The sequence below is a fragment of the Schistosoma mansoni genome, chromosome 6 (genome assembly GCF_000237925.1).
Source record: "Schistosoma mansoni strain Puerto Rico chromosome 6, complete genome".
In the NCBI taxonomy this organism is placed as follows: domain Eukaryota; kingdom Metazoa; phylum Platyhelminthes; class Trematoda; order Strigeidida; family Schistosomatidae; genus Schistosoma; species Schistosoma mansoni.
The window spans coordinates 6,726,465-6,751,127 of NC_031500.1; the positions used below are offsets into that span (position 1 = coordinate 6,726,465).

Sequence of the window (24,663 nt, forward strand, 5' to 3'; positions counted from 1 at the left end):
ATTATTATGATTTACCAAATTCTTTTTTTCCTCTATTATCGTTCATATACCTAGGTTTTTGCCTGGAGGTATTGGTGATTCACTGCTACTAGACACGGAAGCCCGTTAAGCGAAAGCTTTTTGTATTCCGTCTTCAACCATTTGAACCATTTGAACCATTTGAACCAAGTCGTCCGTTTTTAAAAATGACCTTGGGTTGAATGGATAACTATATCCAAGCTGATCGACGTCTTCGATCATCAGATGATCGCGAGGACGCGATTAGCAGCACTGATGACGGGTCTCAGCCAATATCTCAAAGCGTTCAGGACTTGGCAAATGATATATATAAGGAGTTCGAGTCTTTGATCAAATTATATGGGAATGGCTTCCTTCACAATTTAATGCCGTTGGTCATCCGTGCACTAGAGAACCTCGATAGCTTGCACTCTGAAAACTCTGACCTCCATCTAAAGTCACTTGTGCTAAGTGATGACCATAGACTACTTTCAGGTGAATATGAAAAAGAGAAGAAACTAAGGAAGGTTGCTGAGAATGTTAGTTGCTGTTGACACAAATATTCACTTTGTAAATATAGAAGTTATTCCGCTTGGAAGATGATCTGGAAGAGGAACGTAGACAGCACGAGGAAAAAGCTGCATCTTACGATGCCAATATTCGTATACTTGAAAACAAAGTGAAAAGCTTGAATGATCAAAGTGAGTCACATACGGTCTGTTGATACTGTATCAAGTTTCGAGGTTTGAAGAACAAGAGGCGGAAATGAAAGGAGAGTATCAGCGTCTACATGATTTATACACCAATCTTCTGCGTGTGTACCTTGAATATGTAGAACGTGTTAGGTCAATGTTTATTAAAAGCAAATTAGACAATCATTGTCTTCCTGACTGTCCCTATACCAGTGATAATACTTGCTTTGAAGTTGGATTGGCTGCTCAAACATCTAACCACAGTACAGGAGTTGATCAGTTAAACCGACTAGGCAATATGCTGAATTCAGAAAGTTTGACTCATGGAATGTTTTACCTGTTTAATCACAGCTTTAGAGACAGAACGACAGAGAATTATGAGGATTATCATGGAAACAACGCCTGAGCTCTATAGTGGCGGGAGAATTTTCAATAATTCATCGTTTGTTTGTTGTTTTTAATTTTTATTTCCAGCAAAAAGGCTTTCAGAACCATGTTTTGATGAATTATCGCAAGGTGATTTACCGGAAGACGATGGACACGATATAAAAAGTAAGCTCTTCCAAGCATTATACAGCATTTCAAAGTTGCCTTGTCAATATTTCCTTATAAGCCTAATTTAAAGTATATATATGTATCACTACATGTTATGTATTGTCACTATCACTGTGACTGATTCAGTGGATGCATAGACTTTCCGTAGTTTATCCTATTAAGTGGCCTTTCAGTACTTGACTGTGAGCACTCGTTACTCATTTGTTTGTATTAAGTCAGGTCAATTGGGACTAGCGAAGCAAGTTCTTTATTCCGATATTTCACGTTTTTGACTTTTACACTTGTTTTTTCACTAACATATTTGACATTTTTTCTTTTCAGGTCATGATGGCTCATGTACTACTCCACAACCGCAGTCTGGTGAGCCCTTAGGTAACGAGTTTGCTGGTAAGTTCTTTCGAAAATATGTTAAAACTAAGTGCGTACTCCCCCATCATCATTACTGCTTTAAGATAGTGATTGGGCTTGGATGTTCTCAAGACCCAACCGAAGTGTACTTGCTAAGACACATTTCCCTTGAAGTCTCCACCTTTCAAGCAGTTTGGTTGTATAAGAGTGAGACTACAGGTGCCATGTTTAGGATTGTAAAGGCGAAGGTGTACCACCAAAGATACGTGGATGTAATTGTAGCAAGTAAAAGATGATTTCTATGGGATTTTTCGACTTAAATGCTGGACTCTTAAATCTAGTAATCGTGAATGGTGAATTTTACTTCCAAGTAGGCATGTTGAGATAGACAATCCTAAACAGTGAGGTACCTGGTACAAATGTTGATTGATCTGAATTGTCACACCACATCAGCACAGCCGGATTAAGTCACTAAAATTAGTACTTAAGTAGTAGTGATGGTATGTAACCTCAAGATTGCTCACCTGGTAATCCTAACACCCGAGCAATGCTTTGAAGGCATTTACAATCAAACACTAGTAACTTGTAGATGTCCTCCATTTTTAAAGGCCACATATCATAGCTACCCAGTAGAACCTAAAGAACTGGTGCACAATATATTTGTCCTTTGGTTGGAATACAGATAACGCAACTTATCAAGTGTCAAACGAGCTTTCTAAGTGCGTGACGAGATTTCGTTGGACACTGGCCCACCAAGTTTGGCACAACTTAAATAACTAAGATGGTCGACTCACTGAATTAGTCCACTCTCCATGGTTAAACTAGGCGCTGACATAGACTTATCTTAAATTAACACCAAACACACTTAGACTCTTCCTCAAGGCGGTTAGAGAACCATGGATTTCGCCTATCAGAACTATATTTTGGTCCACTAAATTAGTCTCCCTGCAGGAGATCAGTGCCTGAAAAGTGGGATGATAGAAGTGTGAATATCTGCGTCAAGTTCATATAATGATCCGGAAAGTGGACAACACTAACGAATACAATTTGATGTTTTCACTTCAAATGACAGTTCTGCAAAAGCTCTGTTTGGTGTTGTAGTGTTTGAATAAAGACTTCACAAGGTTTATACACTTTTCATAAACACCATTTAATAAAAAACACTGTCACAAAACCTCTGTCGATTAAGTCGGATGATGCCTTGAAGTTGAAAGATACCACTTATAACGCTTCAGTATGGCTGTGCGTCCACACCATGATATAAAGTCGATCTGATTTTACTGGGTCACTACACTGAACCACCCCAATAAATATGTGCGAGGAAATTCAACACAGACTCTACTTTCTAAATTATTACTAAATTTAAAAGTTTTTCCAAACCGTAATTTTTACACACTACTCATGCTTACGGTTCGCATGATATTCGGTGTTTTAGTATTTATATCAGTCGGCGTTGAAGTGTGCGTGACTTTAATTTCTCCCATGTATTTGAGCACTTAGAAGGTTAGTTGTAATATTTAAGAGTATTTGAATTATAGTATGAACTAGTAATCCCAGCAGTAACGCAATCTGACAGGAGATTGGTTGATTAGAAACATTTGTCTCACGATGATGTTGGGTTTCGTTTAACTCTGGACTGCTCTTTGACGTTATACCGCTTCCAGAAGTCTTGAGTAAAGATAAGTGATTATTAGAAACATCCAACTTAGTAGAATCACAAATTTTAGCATTAGCTTCGGCGAAATGAATCATGGTATTACAAACTGACTGAATGTGTCCAGTTTTACCACATTTAAAGCATTTAGAATTACGAAATACACATGAATTACATGGTTGAAACATGCCACAGAACAAGTACTTACCAAACTTGTGCTCATCTTCTTGAACTATTTCACAACTCGTCAATGAATTGTTATCTGAATAACCTTGATTACATATTGGACTGCGATGACGTAGCAAAGTAGTGGAATTCCTGATATTCTGGAGAATCATTTCATTTAATTTTTCTCCCTTACCGCACTCGAAATTCGTATACTTAACATGGTCCAGCAGTAGTTGCTTGAGAGTTGCATAAGGGAGTGAAATCGGTTTGTCTGGAAATGCCAAAGTCTTTATTAAGCTGTATAGTTCTTTTCCGATGAACGTTAGGAAATGGGCCACACTAGTAACATCCTCAATATCTTCCTTGGTCATAGCCCAGATTTCAGACCTCTCCATATTATACTCAAAAGCATTAAAATCTGAATTTATGTCCAACCGTTCCATAACAAGCTCCATCGCGACGCCAATGTGATGATTTGAAGTATTTGAAATATAGTATGAACTAGTAATCCCAGCAATAACGCAATTTAATCAGGAAGTACTAGATGAGCATGAACGAATGTACTGTATTTGGAATTCAAGATCAAAAGTCTTCAATACAAAGAAATCATTGGTTCATATAAACACCACAGCTAGTTCGGAATACACTTTTGTGGACTGATGAACTTTAACGAGTTGTGGCTCCAACTCCCCTTCTAGTTATCAATCTTGCCCACATTTTTCTTATACGTAGCTGAGAAAACCATATTTAATCTCAACTGTAGTAGTGATATTCTTGAGATGAAAAACTGGTTAACCTTGACCATCCAGAAAAAGTAGCCCTAATGAGCAGAGACATTGATAAACACTAGGTCTTTTCAACATTCTAGGAGAAAGAATACAATTAAAATGGTTGAGCGTACTAATCACAGTCTCACTGACATCACATTTGGTAACTGAGCAATTAGAAATCATCTTTATTTTTTCCAAAACGATTGAGCCCTACCTTTTAATTCTAAGTATTTTCATTAAAAATATTCGTCCACTTAATAGAATATCCGTTTCCCTCTAAATTATCTGTTACACCTTAAAAAACTACTAATTAACGGTTAATTAATAGTCAACCAACTAACTTAGATGGACAGCAATTTTATAATCATATCTAACTCTACCTGTTATGGATCGATAATAATATGATTACATTTAGGTTTACTTTGAAAGAAAACAGAACCACCCTTTAATAACTTACAAACCCTACAGAATTACCATCAAAACGAATAAATAAATCATGTCTTTGCATTAATACAGTATGATTTCCACAGTAAGATGGTACAATAAATATGTTATTGTCCACTCAACTCGTGGTCTGTTCTATGGTTTTGGTAAGGTTTCAATGGTTCATCAGCATTGGCCAATTAGTATAAATCTTGTTTAGACCCTAAGGCTTCCAATGAAACAAATTCTTTTATAGAATAAACACTAAAACTAGAGTTTCATGAACTTACTGGTTGTTTGCTGTCTCAATCTTCTGGTGTCATTTTGTTGAAAACCCGCCATAAATTCACATTTTTAACTTCATTATCGATCATGCAGTTGATGCACTGTGTAGTCTAATGTTTCGTTTTTCTCAAGTTGTCCGTCTGAAAATGTTAAGTAGATGCAATGAAACTTGTAATTGATAGATAGGTTGCATTATCAATTGTTATTTATATTACGACCTGAAAATTATTTTATTTCGGAAGTATTACTGCACAACACTATACTAAACAATAGTATCAGATTACCTCTCTGTAGTTGCATTAGCATTTTTAAACTCTAATGATTAGTGTTACGTTTTCCACATTATCAACACTGAATACATCAACTCCGTTACTGCGTTTTTCTGTATATTTGTAGGCCACATGATTTTTCACTTTTCTAAGCCTTCAAGCAGAACACCAACAGGTCATATCAGAGGGTTACAAATAATTTTTATCAATCTTACTCGTAATTGTTATGGTTATCTAAGCTAAATAGTAAATTACAGATACATCCAGCTGACGAGCCCCATATAGAACGGAATGCGTGACATGGATTCTACTTCTAGCCACTATCCATCTTTAGTAGATTACATCGTTCCTCTATTTATAAACCTCAACAGGTAATTAAGACGACTTTAATATAAAGTTGATAAACCTTTTTAGTAGCTAGCAAATATTAAGGTAAACCAAACAGCCTATTTAACAACAAAAATAGTTATCACAGTTTATTCCCAATCCAATATTTGCTTTCAAATGATATTTTAACTGAAGGCATATAAACACGCTAGTTATTTTTTTCTAATACTCATACTTTGGTCATTTTTAATAAAACTTGACTTTCGGATAGATTACTCATTCACAAAATTTAAGTCGATTAGTTCTGAATGATGATGTAGTATTTATATGAGCATTGGAATTAGTCATTTTCACATAATTTCTACAGAACCTGTTGAACTGGAGGTAGATGGTGATCTTACCGATTATGCTGGTGAGTATTTAAATGTCTTGTTGTCTTTGTTTTTTTCAACGTGAACATCTAGATGTATTTTATCTGGTGTGTTACAGTTTAATGCATGTTTGTTTATCAAGTTTTCATGGTCATATCCACCCTTCTTTTTGGTTGTCATCGAGTCCACATAATTTTGTTGATTTGATGTTTATCCATATGTGTATTTTAAAATGGTGTACTTTTTGTTCATTCGTGCATGTATAATTGTTTTTAGAAATGTAGCTTTCTTTTCTGCCATTTGTTTATTTGTTCGTCAAAATTATAATATAGCTGTGTGTAGTGGTCATCTGTTGTCTATACATGTGATTTCTCAAGTTTACTAGTTTTCTATTTTCAAAATTTGTTTATCAAATGTACTAGCTATATCACTGTGGCTTTCGTTAATAAACCTCATGAGTACATAATCTAGATGTTGTATAGTCATTTTTGCTTACCATTTCATAAAATCTCTAGTTGATGAAGTTATTTATTCAGTCTGAATACAGTTAACTAATATCAATTTTATCGAATGATGAATTTCCGTGTGAATATGATTAGTTTGTAATTTGTTTCATTTTCCATGAATCGCATTTAAGTTCATTAATTCACATTCATTTAATCTTTCAGTTTCAGTTTAATCTTTCAATAAGTAAATGATTTCGGAATTTTTCATTCAGAAACTGATCCTAACTAAATCACCATTAAAAACCTGGAAGCACTGGGTAAACTTATCCTAGTACAGAACTCGCCAGCAGTGGATATCCACGACTCCGTATTCGAGGATTGAATCTAGGACTTTCGATCTCGCGCGCGAACGCCTAACCTCTGAACAGGTATCCAACAGTCCTAATGCCTAACTTCGACTAATTAATGATACAGCCCGACACTCATCCATTGCCTGAGGCAGACAACTGTTCCACACTCGACAAGGTCGGGGATGGGCACTGCTTGATAATCCCACACTGAAACAAAATGGCCGTCCATTGCTTCCAGGTTTTCAGTGATAGTCTAGCTAAGATCAGTTTGTAATTTAAAACCTGAACATTCTACCATCACATATCCCCTCTATTAAATACTTTTAATTTACTAAATATATTTTTAACCAGTATAAGGGTGTGTTCATTCGTACTAGAATAAAACATGTATTTAATGCTCAACAACTTTTGTCCCAGTTTGGAACTTCAGAAATTCACACGTACTAATCTACATATCTCACACGGAGTGCGTTTCATTCATAATCATCGATTGATATCAAGCTGTTCGCATTCCTAACTTTATATACTTTGGGTTAGTGCAAAATAATCATAGCTGGTGGGATTCACCCATGTCAGAAATAAGACAAACAGATGTTATCACAAAATATCATGAATCTAAACATTAAGAACACGAATCTATTGTCCAACTGTACAATCTTATATACACTTGGGCATCACCTCAAGTTTTCACATCACACTTGCACATTGAATTAAATGCCAGAGTAGTAGAAATATCAGTATCAGTAGAAGTAGAAAACATCAGATACAAGGAATGCGATTTGGTTACAATCAATAAATTCGCGGGTTAAATGTATGAAAACAGGTTCTAAGAGACATAATTAGTATATACATCTGTGCCAGTACGACCGATTCGGATCCACATCACCCAACGTCTGCCGCTATTGGTCAATATAATCGCACAGGACAAAACAAGGTAACCTATATCTAACAACATGGCTCAGTCCGACGGTTAATAACTTCATGTGTTGACGTGTTATGTTTTTACCGCTCGTTTAGTCGACTGAAACTGTCTGGAGGAATGCGTTGTTCAACTTTCGTTTCTAAAGGTTTGGACCTATCGAAATTAATAGCGTCTTATTAAATTAAATTTGCGGCTATAAAACCTCAGTACAACTCTGTCGACATATATATATATATATATATATATATATATATATATATAGTTTTCATCTGGCTACCCTTAAGTTTTCACCGAGTTAATCCTACATAAGCGAAAGCTGCATGTCAGGGTAGACGGTGACTTAGGATACGTAACAAATACCCAAACCAGGTTCACAACTCTATCAAAGTAGGTAACATATTTTTGTTCGAACCTGTTATCTAATTTCATAGTTGCTAAATCATCATTTACAAACAATGCTATGAAGATAAATGCACTCAGACGTCTACAGTTTATGTGTATCTTTCACTCTTAGTGATCTGATTTCACTCAGTACATCATAGACCGCTAATCCCAAGGTCCGAAGGCGAAGTCGTACTGCCGACTGTACAGAGGTGTGACGGCAGTAAGGTGTTTCCTTCAGACAACCAGCATGACAGCGATGCTGCCTTCCCACAAGGAGGGGTGGGGTTAGAAAAGGTCGGCCCTAAAAATGCACACCTCGCCTTATCCCACGGATTTCCGTCTCCGGCGGTAAGGTCCTTTGAAGAACGGAGCTAACACGTCAAAAATCCCCCACAAAAAGGCCGTGCGTGACCGGCCTCAAGCAGTTGTCCCTTGGGCACTGCGGTCACGCTCCCAGGTCGTTAAGACCAACACTAATCCAACTTCTTTTTCAGGTCCCTCAAGAAATACCCTTCCACAGTGTGGGCAGCCGGGAAGTGATATTAGCCCTCATACCCGTAACTGCACACGAGACCAAGTCGGTCACTTTCAAATCCTTCCTACACCTCCTAATAACTCTCTTATCTCCACGACCAACCCTTCCCACGTCATTTTATCACCTCGGACCGCTAGGGCAAACGATTCAAGTACACGGAACGTTATTCCTGGTCTCCTGAAACCACGCTCTAAACTACATATAGGAACTTTTAATGTCCGAACATTGCGCCAAATAGGACAACAGGCTTCCTTACCTAGGACTCTAGAATCTTACACCATCGATGTGTGCTGCGTCTCCGAAACGCGCATACAAGATCCGAGTAGCGTCATTCATTTGACCTCACCTAATCAAAATAAAGAACCATCTCGATACACGCTTCGTGTATCTGGAAGCCCTGATGCTGTTTCCCGTGGCCTCGCTGGAGTAGGTATAGCATTAAGTCGTAGGGCAGAACTAGCTCTTTTAGACTGGATCCCAGTAGACAGTCGTCTATGCGCTGTCCGACTAAACGGATCAGTAAGGACTTGGAAAGATAGGGAAACCCGTCGTTGCCTCTTCGTCGTCTCTGCCTACTCTCCCACTGACTGCAGCTCAGACGATACAAAAGATGAGTTTTACAGGAAACTTTCTGACCTTCTCCGAAAAGCTAGGCGTTCTGATGTAGTAATAGTGGCTGGTGACTTTAATGCTCAAGTAGGTAAACTAAGTGAAAGGGAAAGACACCTGGGTGGATCTTATGGTGTCGTGGCTAAAAGAACAGATAATGGCGACCGTCTGTTGCAGCTGTGCTCAGATAACCGCCTATTTCTTGCAAATGCTAACTTTAAGCATAAGGAAAAACATCTTTTGACATGGCGACCCCCGAATTCGTCCCAACGTTGGACCCAATTAGATCACATCGCTATCAGCCACCGATGGAGGGGCTCGATAGAAGACTGTCGATCATTCTGGGGCACATGTTTAGACTCAGATCATGCTCTAGTGCGAGCACGTATCTGTCTGCGTCTTACTGGACGTAGGAAAGACACTGCAGGGAAGCCTCTAAGGGTTCTACTTAATGATAAGCAAGCTAAGAATATATTTCAGAAACAACTGGAAAAACAGTTAGACAGACATGTAAGTTGTGCCCACTCCGAAGCAGCGTGGAATGACATCCGAAAAGCTGTGGAAACAGCAGTGATACCCGCTAGTAAGGTAAACCATAGGGTTAGGGAGAAACAATGGATCTCGGCAGCATCTACCGCACTGATAGATGCTCGAAAACTCATCCCACCTGGCTCTGAACATAACGAAGAGCGGAGTCAGCTTAAACGAAGGCTAACAAGAAGCCTACGCAATGATTGTGAACAGTGGTGGGTAGCGAAAGCAAGAGAAATGGAAAAGGCAGCGGCAATAGGTAACAGCAGACAGCTATTCAGACTTATTAAAGAAACCGGCATTAGAAACCCAACTATTAGCGAAACTATCTCAGACAAAGATGGGCATATCATTCATTCTCAATCCAGGAGATTGGATCGATGGGCAGAACACTTTAGGGATCAGTTCAACTGGCCTTCAGCCACACTTCAGTTACCCACGATCCCCAGTCGTCCTGAATGGCAAATTGAGGTAAGTCCTCCAACTCTCTACGAGGTTGAAAAAGCTATAGGAAATCTAAAGCGAGGGAGAACCGCAGGCCCTGACAGGTTTACCCCTGAGATTTTTAAGGATGGTGGTCCAGTACTAGCAACGAGATTGACTGAGGTCTTAGGTAGAATCTGGGAACTGGACGTAATTCCATCTGACTGGTCCCAATCACTGATTGTGACAGTCTATAAGAAAGGACAAAAGTCCTCCTGTGACAATCACAGAGGAATCAGTTTGACTAATATAGTGTCTGAAATATTAGCTTCAATAATACTTAGGCGCCTAACCAAAGCTCGTGATGAGCAGACTAGAGAAAACCAGGCTGGTTTCCGACCTGGACGTGGTTGCATAGACCAGATATTCACTCTACGTCAGGTCCTAGAACATAGACATACATTCAGACGTCCCACAATAGTAGTATTTCTTGACCTTAAGGCGGCATTTGACTCAGTTGATCGTGAGGTTCTATGGCAGTGTTTGTCAGTGAAAGGAGTACCAAAGAAGTACATTAACCTTATAAAGGCTCTCTACTCGAACACAACTGGTCGAGTTAGAGCCTATGGCGAACTGTCATCAGAATTGGTTACCTCAAGTGGTGTTCGTCAGGGCTGTCCACTCTCCCCTCATTCCTGTCTAACTTTGTCGTCGACATGCTTTTGGAGATAACACTTTCATCATCTCAATCTCCAGGAGTTGAACTTTTACCAGGAGGCTCACTTATTGACTTAGAATACGCCGACGACATAGTTTTATTCGGTGAAGACGCTGACAAAATGCAGAGTCTTCTGACCACCATAAGCAACAATGCAGGCATGTTCAGGATGCGATTCTCTCCCTCGAAGTGCAAAATGTTACTTCAGGATTGGGTTGCATCGACACCTGAACTAATGATAGGGAGTGAAGTAGTTGAGCGTGTTGACAGCTTCACTTATCTTGGGAGTCTCATCAGCCCTTGTGGTCTGGTGTATGACGAAATCTCAGCACGGATACAGAAGGCTCGTCTGGCTTTCGCCAACTTGCGCTTTTATGGCGTAGGTGAGATATCCGTCTAGCAACAAAAGGACGGGTTTACTGTGCAGCAGTCCGTTCCGTCCTACTTTATGGCAGTGAAAGATGGCCCGTAAGAGTAGAGGATATTCGTAGGCTACTAGTATTCGATCATAGGTGTCTTCGAAGGATTGCTCGTATATCCTGGGACCACCGGGTAAGTAATGCAGATGTTAGGAAACGGGTACTAGGTAAGGATGGCAAATCGATTGACGAAGTAGTGAAACTTCATCAGTTGTGATGGCTGGGACACGTGTTACGTATGCCCAACCACCGACTGCCCCGACGTGCAATGCTTTATAGTGTAGGAGCAGGTTGGAAGAAAGCTAGGGGTGGCCAGACCAAAACATGGCATAAATCCATGAAGTCACTGACAAGTGGACTGAGCCATGTTGGTAGGTGTAGACTACCTGGTTGTGATTCGCGAGATGATAGCAACCAATGGTTAGAGACCTTGAATGACATGGCTCAAAATCGTTTGCAATGGTGAAGGTGTATCCACTCTTTGTGTTCTCTCAAATTCTAATCTTCTGAATTATTTGTGTCCTTTTCCTTTTTCTCTTTCCAAATTTATTTCACTGTATTATACTCCTTCAATAACATCTTCAAACCCTTATCTTTCACATAATACTTATACTCTTACTACTTCTACCAATATGGGATTGGAATCGACAACTGCATCTCTGTACTAATGTGGTATGGCAACTCGAACTGATGTACGTACGTACGAAGTTCTACGTTGTAACTGACTGACTGAGACCGCTAATCAGTATTAAATTTAAAACAAGTAATCAATGTTTACTTGTTTATACTTAGATTCAGTAGTCCAATGTTAAACAGTTTTATAAGAACATCTATTGCTTTATTTACACCTGTTTGTATGTTTCAGGTAATTTTATCTGTCTATATCTAATCTTATATTTACTTTGTTACTGAATAAATAACGTCTGTTTTGTCATGGTTATGTGTACTATCGATTAGATAGAGAGATCGAAATCTGTTTTACAAAGCACATTATTGGTTAATCACGTGATTGGTTAAGGCTTCGTTATATGAAACAAAGGTTCAGTGAAATAATATAACAACAGTTAATTAAAGTACTACTACTTGAAAGCAGTCATTTTATGCTTTAAAAAATTATCTCTATTTAATCCAGTAACACCAATATAGATTGATTTTAGTTACCTATTTATTAGTTTCGTCACTCAATGCAGAATGAAACAATATTATTATAGGTGCATTTTATTAAGTTTGATTGATTCTGGGAACATTCACCGCGCGCCATGATAACAATGCGTACACACTTCTGATGGGCACAAAACAGATGTCCAATACCCTTCAATTTTTCTTGCTTCTGCAGTTAGTATCATCATCCGATAGAGACTTGGTTCTGCATACTTGTATCGTAATGACTTTTAATTGACTCGATACTTTGAGGACGTACTTTGCAAATGTTTGGACTGCAGGTTAACGTTTGCCTTACATCCATATATTAGTGACTGATTACATTTTTTTGCAACCAGTGAAATTCACCAGTCTTTGGATCTTCATTTGCTTGTAGCTATCGCAACTCATAAATATTTATGACATCCTAATATATAGTAATCAGAATTTCTGACGTTTTGTATCAAAACGGTTACATACTCAGACCTATTTTTTATTTGTATTGGCTGCTTGATCTTCCCATTGATACATAAGACTGCAATTGATCAATCTCTTTATGGTATTTGTGCATGCTGCACGGATTGCCTCAACATTTCTATTAGGTAACAAGCTTTATAAGCAGGGCTGGATGGTGTCTAGCAGTGGAATCCAGGACGCACGTTTCGTTCTATTTGAAACTTGTCATCTGGGTGTACCTCCATCCTAAAGTTGATGTTCACTCCGGGACTCAAACCCAGTACCGTTTAAACGCCATCGCGTTATCTACTTAGCTACCAAGTCCAGATAGCAACCGAGTTATTCAATGGGGATGAACTCTGGTTCATTTTTACTGGTTATGGGGTGAACATCAACTCTAGGATGTAGGTACATTCAGCCAACGAGTCCTGAATAGGACGAAACGTGTATCCCAGACTTCACTGTTAGCCATCATCCTCATTTGCTTATAGGCTCATTTTTCGAAAGAACTAAGTATCCTACGTTAGTTTAATTTACCTATTTATTTGTGGCTTATACTAAGTCAAAAAACATCAAACATTATAATTTCTACTCATTGAGATATCACAAGCATATCATTTTACTATCACGTTTTACCTGGAACTCGACTTATTTGAAATTATTGAGTCAAACCTTGGTATTGACGGATTTTAGAAACTATTCTTGGTCAGACGCTTTTATATATCTGGTGCTCCCTTGCACCAATATTTATGTGTTTAAATAAATAAATAAACCTATAGAACTTGACTACAGCATCGAGTAGCTAGAAAGAAACTGACAAAGATTCCCTAGGTAGCTAAGTGGTTCGGAGTTAACCAAATACTGAGACTTGCGGTCATTTATGCGATATGTTTGAGATACACTGACTTCCGTCATTGTTGATTTATTTGTAGGTCCTTGCCTCCTTAGTCGGTATGTATGGTTAACATACCAGATTAGACATGTTGCATGTTTGTCAAACTATTAGTCAGTAGGCTGCCTCTGGGGATATTTACTCTTTGTAGCTACACTACCATACCATAGCTACTTAACTTGCAGACATGTTAACTTGAATAGCTCGTTTACTCTTCTTGATAGACCTTGACATTATATAGTACCAGTGATTCAACGTTAGGTAGTCATTCAGTTTATACAGAACTATAAAAATGTCATGTACTGACTGAACTCGACTACTAATTGGATTCTTGTATTAATTCAACATCCAGCTTAGCTGTTTTTGTTGGGATTTGTGCCATGCATTTATGTATGTTAAGTTCTCATTTTGGTCGTACCGAAAGCTTGTTAGATATACCTTCGTTTTCACACTTGCTCTATATATATGAACTTAAACTGTCTTTACATGGGAAAGTACTAAAAATACGGAATTACTTACACCATAACTTAATTTTCTGAAATGACAAAATGGATGGCGATTTTGTGGTATGTTTCTAAAATAAACGAGTTGATTCAAATCGTTTGTAATAATAATCAGCAATGTAGTTGACAAAGTCCATAAACCATTTGTTAAATATTTATATACTCAATAGAATTTCCAAGCCACCTGCCAGTTGGTGATCGATCGCTGATAGTCACTACTGTATTACACAGTAATTCGTGTGTCATTTACATCTTAGTTGGGCATAAAATTCATCGTAAATGATGATTTATAAAAGTATCTGATCACTAACTCCATTCCTTCTTTAATATGATATTTGTTGTCGCATTTCCTAGGCGTGCGGAGAGAAATACAAAATTTAATAAAAGAGAATCAAGAATTAGTTCAAACAAAGTAAGACTGAAAATTCTTTTTTTTTTGTTTTAAAAATTGATGAATGAATAGTTTTTTTCATTTAACTTTGTAAATCAAACTAATCTTTCGAATGAATATTGTACAAGTTTCATGGCTGATTATTACATTTATTACCTGTCGTGCTGTATTTTATGCCCCTAGCTGTTTCGCTACAATTTAGAACAACAATTATACATTACATCTAAACAATCCAGGCTGTCCACTGTATGATAGCTTAAACGTTCATGTGTGATTTAGTTTTTAATTGAGATTATTATTGGAAGTCAAATTCTGGACGTAAAAGAAAAAATATCTGCCCACGTTAATGAGTCGTTTATATTATTATGATCTTCGAAGATGTGGGAGGTACTTTATGTAGTGTTGGACCCATACTATCAATTTGAAAACAATTTGTGTTAATCTGTATTGATAAGCGTAATAAACTGGCTTTTGATATCACGTAAAGTACATTTTCAGTTCCATTTCTTTATTGATTATTAATTACTACAATATTAGTGTTTAATTAATGTTGATTAAGTGAATAGTGGCTCCAGAAATCCTTTCCGGTAATAATTTTGATAGTTTCTTCGGAGATCTTACAGAAGTTGCACTATGGTACGCCTTGTTGATTGAAAGTAAGACTATTTTAATTTGTGAACACAAAGCTGAACTCTCTTATTGCAACCTTCATTGATTAGTAATATTAGTAAGTATTCTGTGCAACATTTCTATGCTAAATTTGTATTTTTAGACTAGAAATTTAGAGTAATCTGTTTGTATTTGGTTGATTCACACGTAGAATATCACTATGCGATTACTGGTGTGTCAAACGCATAACTTAGTTATTTAAAAATTACTTCATAATTTCCCGGGTAAAGCACTCTGTCTGGAATAAATCCTTAATAACTTTGATGTTATATGCATTAGTTCTATTGCACAAATTTTTCTCAGAACTAACAAATCAGGAAAATAATGAACACCACCAGGAAGTCTACCCCAATATTGAACTTCTTTAGGTTATCACATCCCATTCCACCACTAGAAATAAAGTGAAAATCAGGGAATGGTCACAAAAACAAATCACACGAGAAAGAATGTTCTATATACTGATCAATAACCATTATTTTATTACCAGATCAATTTTATTGTTTTTCATTATAACTCTGGATTCATAAATATTTTTTAGTATTTCATGAATAGAGTAAACGGGCAGGTTGATGTCTTAAGTTCCGATTAAATGCATGAGCGAATCCCGGTATCATTCAACTCTAAATATTTGTATGGCTACTGTACTAAGTATTCTTTAAAGTTGTATTATGTAGATAAATCTCTAACGGAACAGATGAAAACTCAATATTGTAGGGCTTCTTATCCCGGATATAGGTTAATCATGAAGTGAATACAACTGAAGATGACTTTTTTTCAGATAAATCATACATATCTTAAATTGTTACTACCCTACATGACACTTCACTACCTGCCCACTAGATTTAAAAGATTAGTTGAAATGTTTTTTTCCAATAAAATCTCTATTTCGTAAACTTAAAAAAACCATGTAGTAGTAGTTTTCTTATAATTTAGGTTTTTTCCATTAGTTATCAGTATTCATTCTTCGTCTTTCTATGTTTACTGTATTGTTGATTTATTTTAGAAATGCACTTAAAATAGTTACAAATGACTTAATTGGACGGATTGATGAACTTTCATGGTTAGTGAAATGTTGATTTTGTTTATTATTTTTATCGTAAAAATCGTAGTCATTTTAGTTTTGCACCGTAGATGTCGTATATATTCATTCATGAACCGGTGATTTATTTTTGCTAAAACACTGTAGTTTTAACAATTAAGTTATGCGGTGCAGACCCCTGAACATTTAGCTTTGGATTAGTCAACCGAGTAGTATCATTAGTTTTCACATAAAAAGTATGATTCATATTAAATGCATAAACCTTATGTTTGTTAAATTCATTATCTTGATTTAGGATAATCTCACTGATACTCGCTGTCTTTTCATGGATTAATTTATTATGGTGTTTGTATCGGATCAATATGAGCATTGTACAATGAAATGATTTATGAAGCATTATCTACACATTTGTTTGCACTATCTAGTTGTTAACATGTTCTAAATGTTTCCCATAACTTTAAAAGTAACAGTTGAAACCCAAAGTTATATTTATTGTAATGTGTTTTATACCATTATTACTAAACGAAAGATTCATTAGTGCACTCGTTTCAGCCTAACTGAGGGCAGTTAGTTACGTCAGTTTTAGGTCCATTTAATGAAAAAAAGCCATCACTAGCTAATATACGTCAATGAGTTCCGACGAGCACTCAACTTCTCGAGTATGGAGCACATGTTACACAGTGAAATAGGTGAGATGTTTAAAGGTAATTGACCTGATGTCCTCCTTGACTGAACATAATTTCTATTAACCTAAAGTCATTGATGCTTTTTACGAAGTGTGAACAATCTTTACTCGAGGCCTCAAGTAGAAAAATATGGTCATTTGTATTTTTCTGTAGTTCCGCAAAGTTGTTCTTATTTGTGTTATGACCAAATTAACATGATCACTTGACGTCCCGTATACAGCATGATTAAAGCTGTGCACATATAAGTTGGGGAATTTAACGCCATTCACCTTATGTTGATATCTTAATCTAATAACAAAACAGTCTATATCGATAATGGATAATTGCTAATTCGTTCACAATCTAATCGCTTCACCTCTTCATGATGTCATAAACACCATCATGGTGATAAATAATTAAATAAATAAGATTACTTGGTGCTGCAGTATGTACTTATTTCTAGTCTCATCATTCTATCGAAAGAGGTTCCAAACGAAAATCTCACATGTTACTTTATTTTCAGGTTTGTGAGCGTTTTACAGAATAAGACAGTAAACTTGAGAATGAGATGAGGTAAAAGGAGTCTTTTTTGTATTCAGTTTCGCGTAGTTTTTGCCAACAATTGACATTGTCTCCAGCTGTGATAAAGTGTAATGAGTATAGCTAGTTATCCAGCCTTCTACATCTACAAACTTGAATGGTTTAGATCGATAGATATTCTTTCACTTTTAAGCGCGTTTTATAACAGCAAAATAAATCAATACTTGTATTTTGTCTCTCCTCTTATATACCATTCATGAGCGATTTTTTCTGTATTGATTTTATTTTTCAGCCAAAATTTTCAGTTCTCATCTGAACTGAATGCTTTGATTACAAATCGTGCAAGCATGCTATTACGTATAAAAGATTTAGAACAAGAAAATGGTCAATTACGTCGAGAATTTGAAAATTCTGATTTATATGGAAGTTTACCCAGTGATGAAATATCTGAGAGTGAAGTAGGTCTTTTATTCCAAAAACCTTTTTTCATCATAAAGTTATTCTTGTTTTACAAGATATGATACTATTTCCTCTACATTTTGTCATTTCAATTTAAACTGTCATTGAACATAGTTTGGACAGGGCTTTTACACGTAATACTCGTAATATATATTACTCAAGTGTATACGAGTAGTTGATATTCGGCTGTTATGATTCATTTCAAAGGCGGTTTTTGCCGTGCAACACTCTGGCCGATTTGAAGTTATGCCATTCAAGGTCTAAGTTATCAACATCATCACAGTATTTTCAGTTTAATGAATTATTTCTCATTTTATAAATGACAACTATCATTAACTTAATTAGTGGTTTTTTGTGCATTTTTAACAATCCCTACTTCCTAGCAGTTTACATTGATAGCATTGCCTATCAATGATCCATACAGACTGAATCAAACCAAACAATCTGTCCTGAAAATAAAAAACTGGTATATCGCTAAACATTTATGAAATGGACTAGTATTAGTCAATTGATTACAGATAATCCACAGAAATCACTGATTTCGTGCCGGTTAATGCTTTTCAGAGACTCCAGTACTCATCATCCAGTGCTGTAGTTAAGGACTAAATCGTCTGCAAAGTAGGACCAGGTACATATATGCATCGGTCCTGGTTACCATACCTTACTTCAACAAGATAAATACCTAATTCATAGAAGTAGTTGCTTCAATAGTAGTAATATATATATATATATATATATATATATATATATATATAGTGCATATAAAAATATGATATATGGCGAAAGAATGGTATAAATTAATTTTAAGCTCACGGTTTAAGGAAAGACAGAGAGTGTATGTACCCACACCATTGGGATCGATTTTGAGCCATGTCACCTAGAGTCTCCAATCAACGGTTACGATAATCTCTCTGACCCAAACCAAGTAGTTTGCATCTGCTGACATGATTCAGACCAGAATTCAGTGACTTTATGGACTGATATCACGTTTTGGTTTGACCGTCTCTAACTTTCTTCCATCCGTCTCCAACTCTAGTCAGCATTGCGCGCCGCGGTAATCTGTGGTCATGTATGCGTAATACGTGGCCCAACCATCTCAGTCGATGAAGATTCATGACCTCATTAACTGATTTACCATCATTCCTCAATACCCTGCGTCTAACCTCATTATTACTTACCCGGTGATCCCAGCAGATTCAAACAACATTTCTGGGATGTCTGTGACCAAATACTAATAACTTACGGGTATCTTCTACCCTTAATGGCCACGTTTTGCAGCCGTAAAGTAGAACAGAACGAACTGACGCACAGTATACTCGTCCTTTGATTGATAGACGGATATCTCGCTTTCGCCATAGGTGGCGTAAGTTAGCAAAAGCTAAACGAGCATTCCAAATCCGTGCAGAGATTTCGTCAGACAGTAACCCATTGGGGCTGATCAGACTTCCAAGCGTTCGATTACTTCACTCCCTATCCTTAGTTCAGGTGTTGACGCAGGCCAGTCCTGAAGCAACAGTTTGCGTTTAGAGGAGGAGAGACGCATCCCAAACATCCTGACATTGTTCGTAAGTGCTACCAGAAGACTACATTTTATCAGCGTCTTTGTTATATCGAATGCTTGAGTGCCCAATTATTATGTGAAGTTATAAGACCGCCTATCAGGGAGCAGTGATTTTATTGATCGCTTAATAATACACAAAAACCGTATGAGCAGTCTTGAGTACTTATCAGTCCTGCTTTCTGCCTAGACTAGCCAGTTAAGTCCAGAACACCAATAACAGCCTCTGCAATATGAATCATTATTTTCAGGCATACTGGGTTTATATACCAAACAAACTGACCACACTGTACCATAAAATAGAAAATAACATTTGTACAAGATTTGGCCAAATGTGGCTGTGAATAGGGGGAAAAGTAATCAATAGACTGGGGATAATTCAAGAATGGTAAATCGTATAATAATAGTTTATAGGTCAAAATAAAGCTTATAATAAGAGAGATACGAATATGAATAGTTTAGTTACTTAACAATTATACAATAGGAAATATACATATCATATTGGTCCATAAATAGTCCTCAGAGTTACCATTTTATAATTCTCCACTGGATACAATAGTCTTCATCAAACAGGACTATGTCATCTGCGTGTTCTAAGTCGATAAGTGAACCTCATTTATTTATTTATTTATTTATTTGAACACATAAATATTGGTACAAGGAGGCACCAGATGTACATGTGCCACACAAAAAATTGTCATTTCATTTAATTGTGTGAGGGCTATGATACTGCCCAGGTGCCCAGACCGAAGCAGGTGGTTTTCTTAGGGGACCACATCCTGAGCCTTCGACCTAAAGGTCTTACCCACAAGGCAGTGGAGCATCGTAAAGAGATTCAGTCCCATGGTAGATGTTGGCCAACGATTGGTTCATTCTCCATTTGTTCCTTCAAGATACTGGAGCGCATGCGCACCATCGGTTTGGAATGAAGGTTTTCCAACTCCCCTAGGTGGACACTCCACATCCACCAACCCGGTTAAAGCGTCGGACATTCACTTTTCGCCCTCCCAATTTCGTAAACAACACCCTTGGTGTAAGAAGGCAGTGAGTAGGACATCCCTGACAGAGGCTGTACACGCGTTGCCGTGTGAAAGCATTTGGAGAGGGAGAGGGCGAACCCTCCCCACTCTCGACCTTTCCAGGGCATTTTTGGGGAGGGAGTTCAAAATTCAGACGACAAGAAGGTATCATTTAGGTAGATTTTGAACTTTTACTAAATGTCTCCAACTGTCTAACACTAAATGAAATTGAATCTTTTGTGTGGTGCATATATATTTAGCGCCTCCTTGTACCAATGTTTATATGTTTAAATAAATAAGAAATTGAATCATGCTGTCTAGTCTTATAGTCACATTAAATACTTTCTCAGTAAAATTTGATCAACATCGATTAGACAATGTGACATTGATTATCATTCACTGGTTGCTAATAGTTAACGTTGCTCTTTGAAATTTGGCGGTTTTTGGTCATTGAAATATACGTCCATTAATTATTCAATAGACGAACATTTTCATGTTCAATGTACACTTTCTTTTATATTTCACTTAATATTTTCCTGTTAACAAAAAAAACAATCGATATTTTGTACTCATTTCCCATTATATGTATTTTAATTTTCCACTTTTTTTTAATTTTCTCTTTGTAGCATCTTCCATTATCTATGCGTTTTCGATTTTCACGTGTAGAAATGGCACGTGTTTTGCTAGAACGAAATCAATATAAAGAACAATTATTAGAATTACAAGAAGCTGTTCACTTGACGCATAATTTAAAAGTTCAACAAACATCAAAACTGTCAAATACTTTTCATGGTACTAAACGTGGACGTATTAGAGCCTTGTAAATTGTTTGTTTTTTAAGTATATTTTTTATTAATTTATATATCTTCCTTTCTTTGAAATATAGTTTTGCTAAACTATTCAACTCACCACAATCGCAACAATCATCTAGTAAATCATCTACTCTATCAGCATCTATGAATACTTCTCAATCAACAATACAATCTATGCATAATTCAATATTTAGATTAAGTGCACCAAATGAATTTACAATATCTTCATCATTATCACAGATAAGTGAAACAAGTAATCCAAATACATCTGTATCAATTCAAAAGACAATCAGTGATAGTGATTTAAATCAACATCCAACAAATTGTAAAATTTCGATGAAACAAACATGTATTAGGTTAGTACTTTTGAATTTATGATGACACTGTTTATATAAAAGGCTTAATACTCTTTTATAAGAAGTATTATTGTTAAGATAAGATGGTGGTTGGAGGTGGTCAACAGGAAACCCTGGACCCGGGTTTCGTGCTACTTGGCACTCGTCAGCAAGGTGTACATGTAATCTTTAGAGAACTGGTGCTCCCTGACGGATTCGATCCCGTGTCGCCCAGCTTCACAGTCAGAGACGTTACCACTGATCTATCCGAGCCGCGACCTCTTGTAGGACTGAGATGTAATCACAATTGATTGATCTCTGGGTGGTGATCAATGTCAAGTGTCGAGTCACTTAGACTGGTGACCACATTGCAACTTGATCGATAGCATTCGATCAGCACTAAGAAGGACTTGACATGCACTTCTGACTGTGAAGCTGAGTGACACGGGATCGAATCCGTCAGGGAGCATCAGTTCTCTAAAGATTACATGTACACCTTGCTGACGAATGCCAAGTAGCACGAAACCCGGGTCCAGGGTTTCCTGTTGACTACCTCCAACCATCATATTATCTCAACATAGTGCATGCAGTGTCTAGCCACCTAGACTAGTGGCCACATTGCAACTGGATCGATAGCATTCGATCAGCATTAAGAAGGACTTGATACGCATGACATTGATCACCACCCAGTGATCAATCACTTGTGATATTATTGTTATATTTTGCAACTAATCACTTGTATTTACCATGATCTATCAGTTTTTTTTGCTTATCACTAAAACTCAATTTTAATAAATCAAGATATCCATGAACGTTCTCAACTGCTATCGGTAACTTGAATAATTATAACCTTTGTTCAACTAGGAATGATACCTTTCAAAAATGCTTTATTTTCAACCTTTGGATTTTATATATTATATTATTCTATAAAAATTTGATAACTTTTACTCTGGATCTGATTTATCATCAACCATGAAACGCTTCATTTGTACTGCATATGAGAATGACCAGTAACTAGAATCACTTAGTTAAGTGGCTGGTAGTGGTTGATTCCGTCCGAAGATAATTTACCTTACAGATTAATACATCACCTGGTAAACTATTGAAAATAAGACTATAGTTTTTACATTTTATTATTTATTTATTTGAACACATAAATATTTGTACAAAGGGACACCGAATACATATATGCCACACAAGTCACACTCGGAGCCTTCGACCTAAAGGTCTGATCTACAAAGCAGTGGTGCAACGTCAGGAGATGCAATCCCATTGTAGCCGGTGACCAACGATTGTTTCATACTCCATTTGTCCCCTCGGGATCCTGGAGGCTATGTGCACCATTGGTTTAGAATCAGGGTTTTCCAAATCCCCTAGGTGGACCCTCTGTGTTCACCAACCCCGTTAAAGTGTCGGACATTCGCTTTTCGTCCTCTCAACTTCGTAAACAACACCCCTGGTGTGAGAAGGCAGTGAGTAGGACCTCCCTGACAGAGGCTATATACGCGTGGCCATGTGAGAGCATTTGGAGAGAGAGAGCTGATTCTCCTCACCCTCGGCTTTACCAGGACATTTCGAGGCCAGTTCTTATATTCTAATTTGAGATTTCTCAATGTGTCCACTCAAGAACTTCAGGTCTTGTTGTAAACCCAAAAGATTTAAGTCTCACACAAAACACCATAAGTTTTCACTATGGATTACTTAAAATTTATTCTAAACTAAATCCAGTGTATTTATCTAGGGATTTAAATGATTCTACCGAATCATCCCATAGGAGACATCAACGACGTACCTCTCCTATCCAGTGGTACTCGCACAGAAATGAACATACGTTAGATCAAAGAAATTTAAAAGTTGCCCACGTTTATCCATTAAATGATCATCCGAGCAGTGTAGAGGTAAGTGTATTTTATTCTTTATACTACCGTATACATCACTCTACGTAATATCTGAGTATCACTCCTATTTGATGACTGACTCACTAGGTTTTAGTAAAAAATAAGACATTTTTCGTCATACTTAGCTACCATTTGTCACAATGCATAATGTTAGTGGGAATTAGATTGACCTCTATAAAGCTTCAGAATAAAAGGAAAAAGGAATGCAATGATTACATAATCTATTATATTAATAGCGGTAGGCCAAATGCTTCTAACCATAATTTATCACTTTACTACTGTTCCGTTTTGTCGGCGATGTGTGCTACTTCCGTTTTGTTTCAAGAGTTTTACACCTTTTTTAAAACTATATCATTTCATCAGCTAATTGTCTCGATGTGCCATTTACAAAATAGAACAAAATACCTTCCTAAGCAAAATTCAAGAAAACTATATAAGCATAACTAAGTATTAGCATTCTACTTATCATTATTATGAATTTACTATACCATATGTGACTAATATAAATACACTATTGTTACTGATCTGGTTACCAAATTTTGGTATATATATATATATATATATATATATATATATATATATATATATATATATATATATGCTTATTCGGATGCCCTTACATTTTTGTTGTCCGATAAATGCGTTTTAATGTACTATAACATACTATTTAATTCTATCCTGTTTTCAAAAATCAAATTCCGAATTGTTTGATTGCCGAATTTTTATTGTGTAGATATATTTTTCGCACGATAACTGCATTTTTATCTATGAAATTTTTCCTTACTATGAAACTCATCAGTAATTATCGATGAGTAGTGGAGAACATTTGCTCTATTATGTAGCAAGCTACTAAGTGTTTCTTTAGTGGTCAATCACACAGTCGAACCATGCTACCTCTACTTCGGTTTCGACACCCTAGTAATATCACTAGCTCTCAATACAAAATGGTGACTCATGGTCAATTGCATATGCTTGTACTTCGTAAATCAATGACCTAGGCAGATAAATCATTATTTCTTACAGGCAGTTTGGTCATAGTTGTCCAAAACTTGAATCATCACAGAATTTGAACCAACAGCTTCCTTATGATT

General features: G+C 36.8%; 1 protein-coding gene across 3 annotated transcripts in view; it reads left to right on the forward strand.

Annotated features, from left to right (window-relative positions):
• Positions 1-200: 200 nt before the first annotated feature.
• Smp_080700.2 (putative jnk/sapk-associated protein) overlaps positions 201-24,663 on the forward strand; it is a gene marked incomplete at both ends in the record, with an annotated part of 42,409 nt that continues 17,946 nt past the window's right edge. Inside the window, 12 exons of one of the 3 annotated variants that reach the window (XM_018798104.1) lie at positions 201-546; positions 734-1,003; positions 1,041-1,131; positions 1,171-1,241; positions 1,566-1,631; positions 5,856-5,900; positions 14,542-14,599; positions 16,251-16,307; positions 17,784-17,949; positions 21,154-21,347; positions 21,414-21,695; positions 23,416-23,572. In XM_018798104.1, the coding sequence (XP_018653079.1) occupies positions 201-546; positions 734-1,003; positions 1,041-1,131; positions 1,171-1,241; positions 1,566-1,631; positions 5,856-5,900; positions 14,542-14,599; positions 16,251-16,307; positions 17,784-17,949; positions 21,154-21,347; positions 21,414-21,695; positions 23,416-23,572 (1,803 nt within the window). Of the gene's footprint in view, positions 547-677; positions 1,004-1,040; positions 1,132-1,170; positions 1,242-1,565; positions 1,632-5,855; positions 5,901-14,541; positions 14,600-16,250; positions 16,308-17,783; positions 17,950-21,153; positions 21,348-21,413; positions 21,696-23,415; positions 23,573-24,663 lie in introns of those variants that run through there. The other 2 variants (XM_018798106.1, XM_018798105.1) reach the window with 2 other exon arrangements.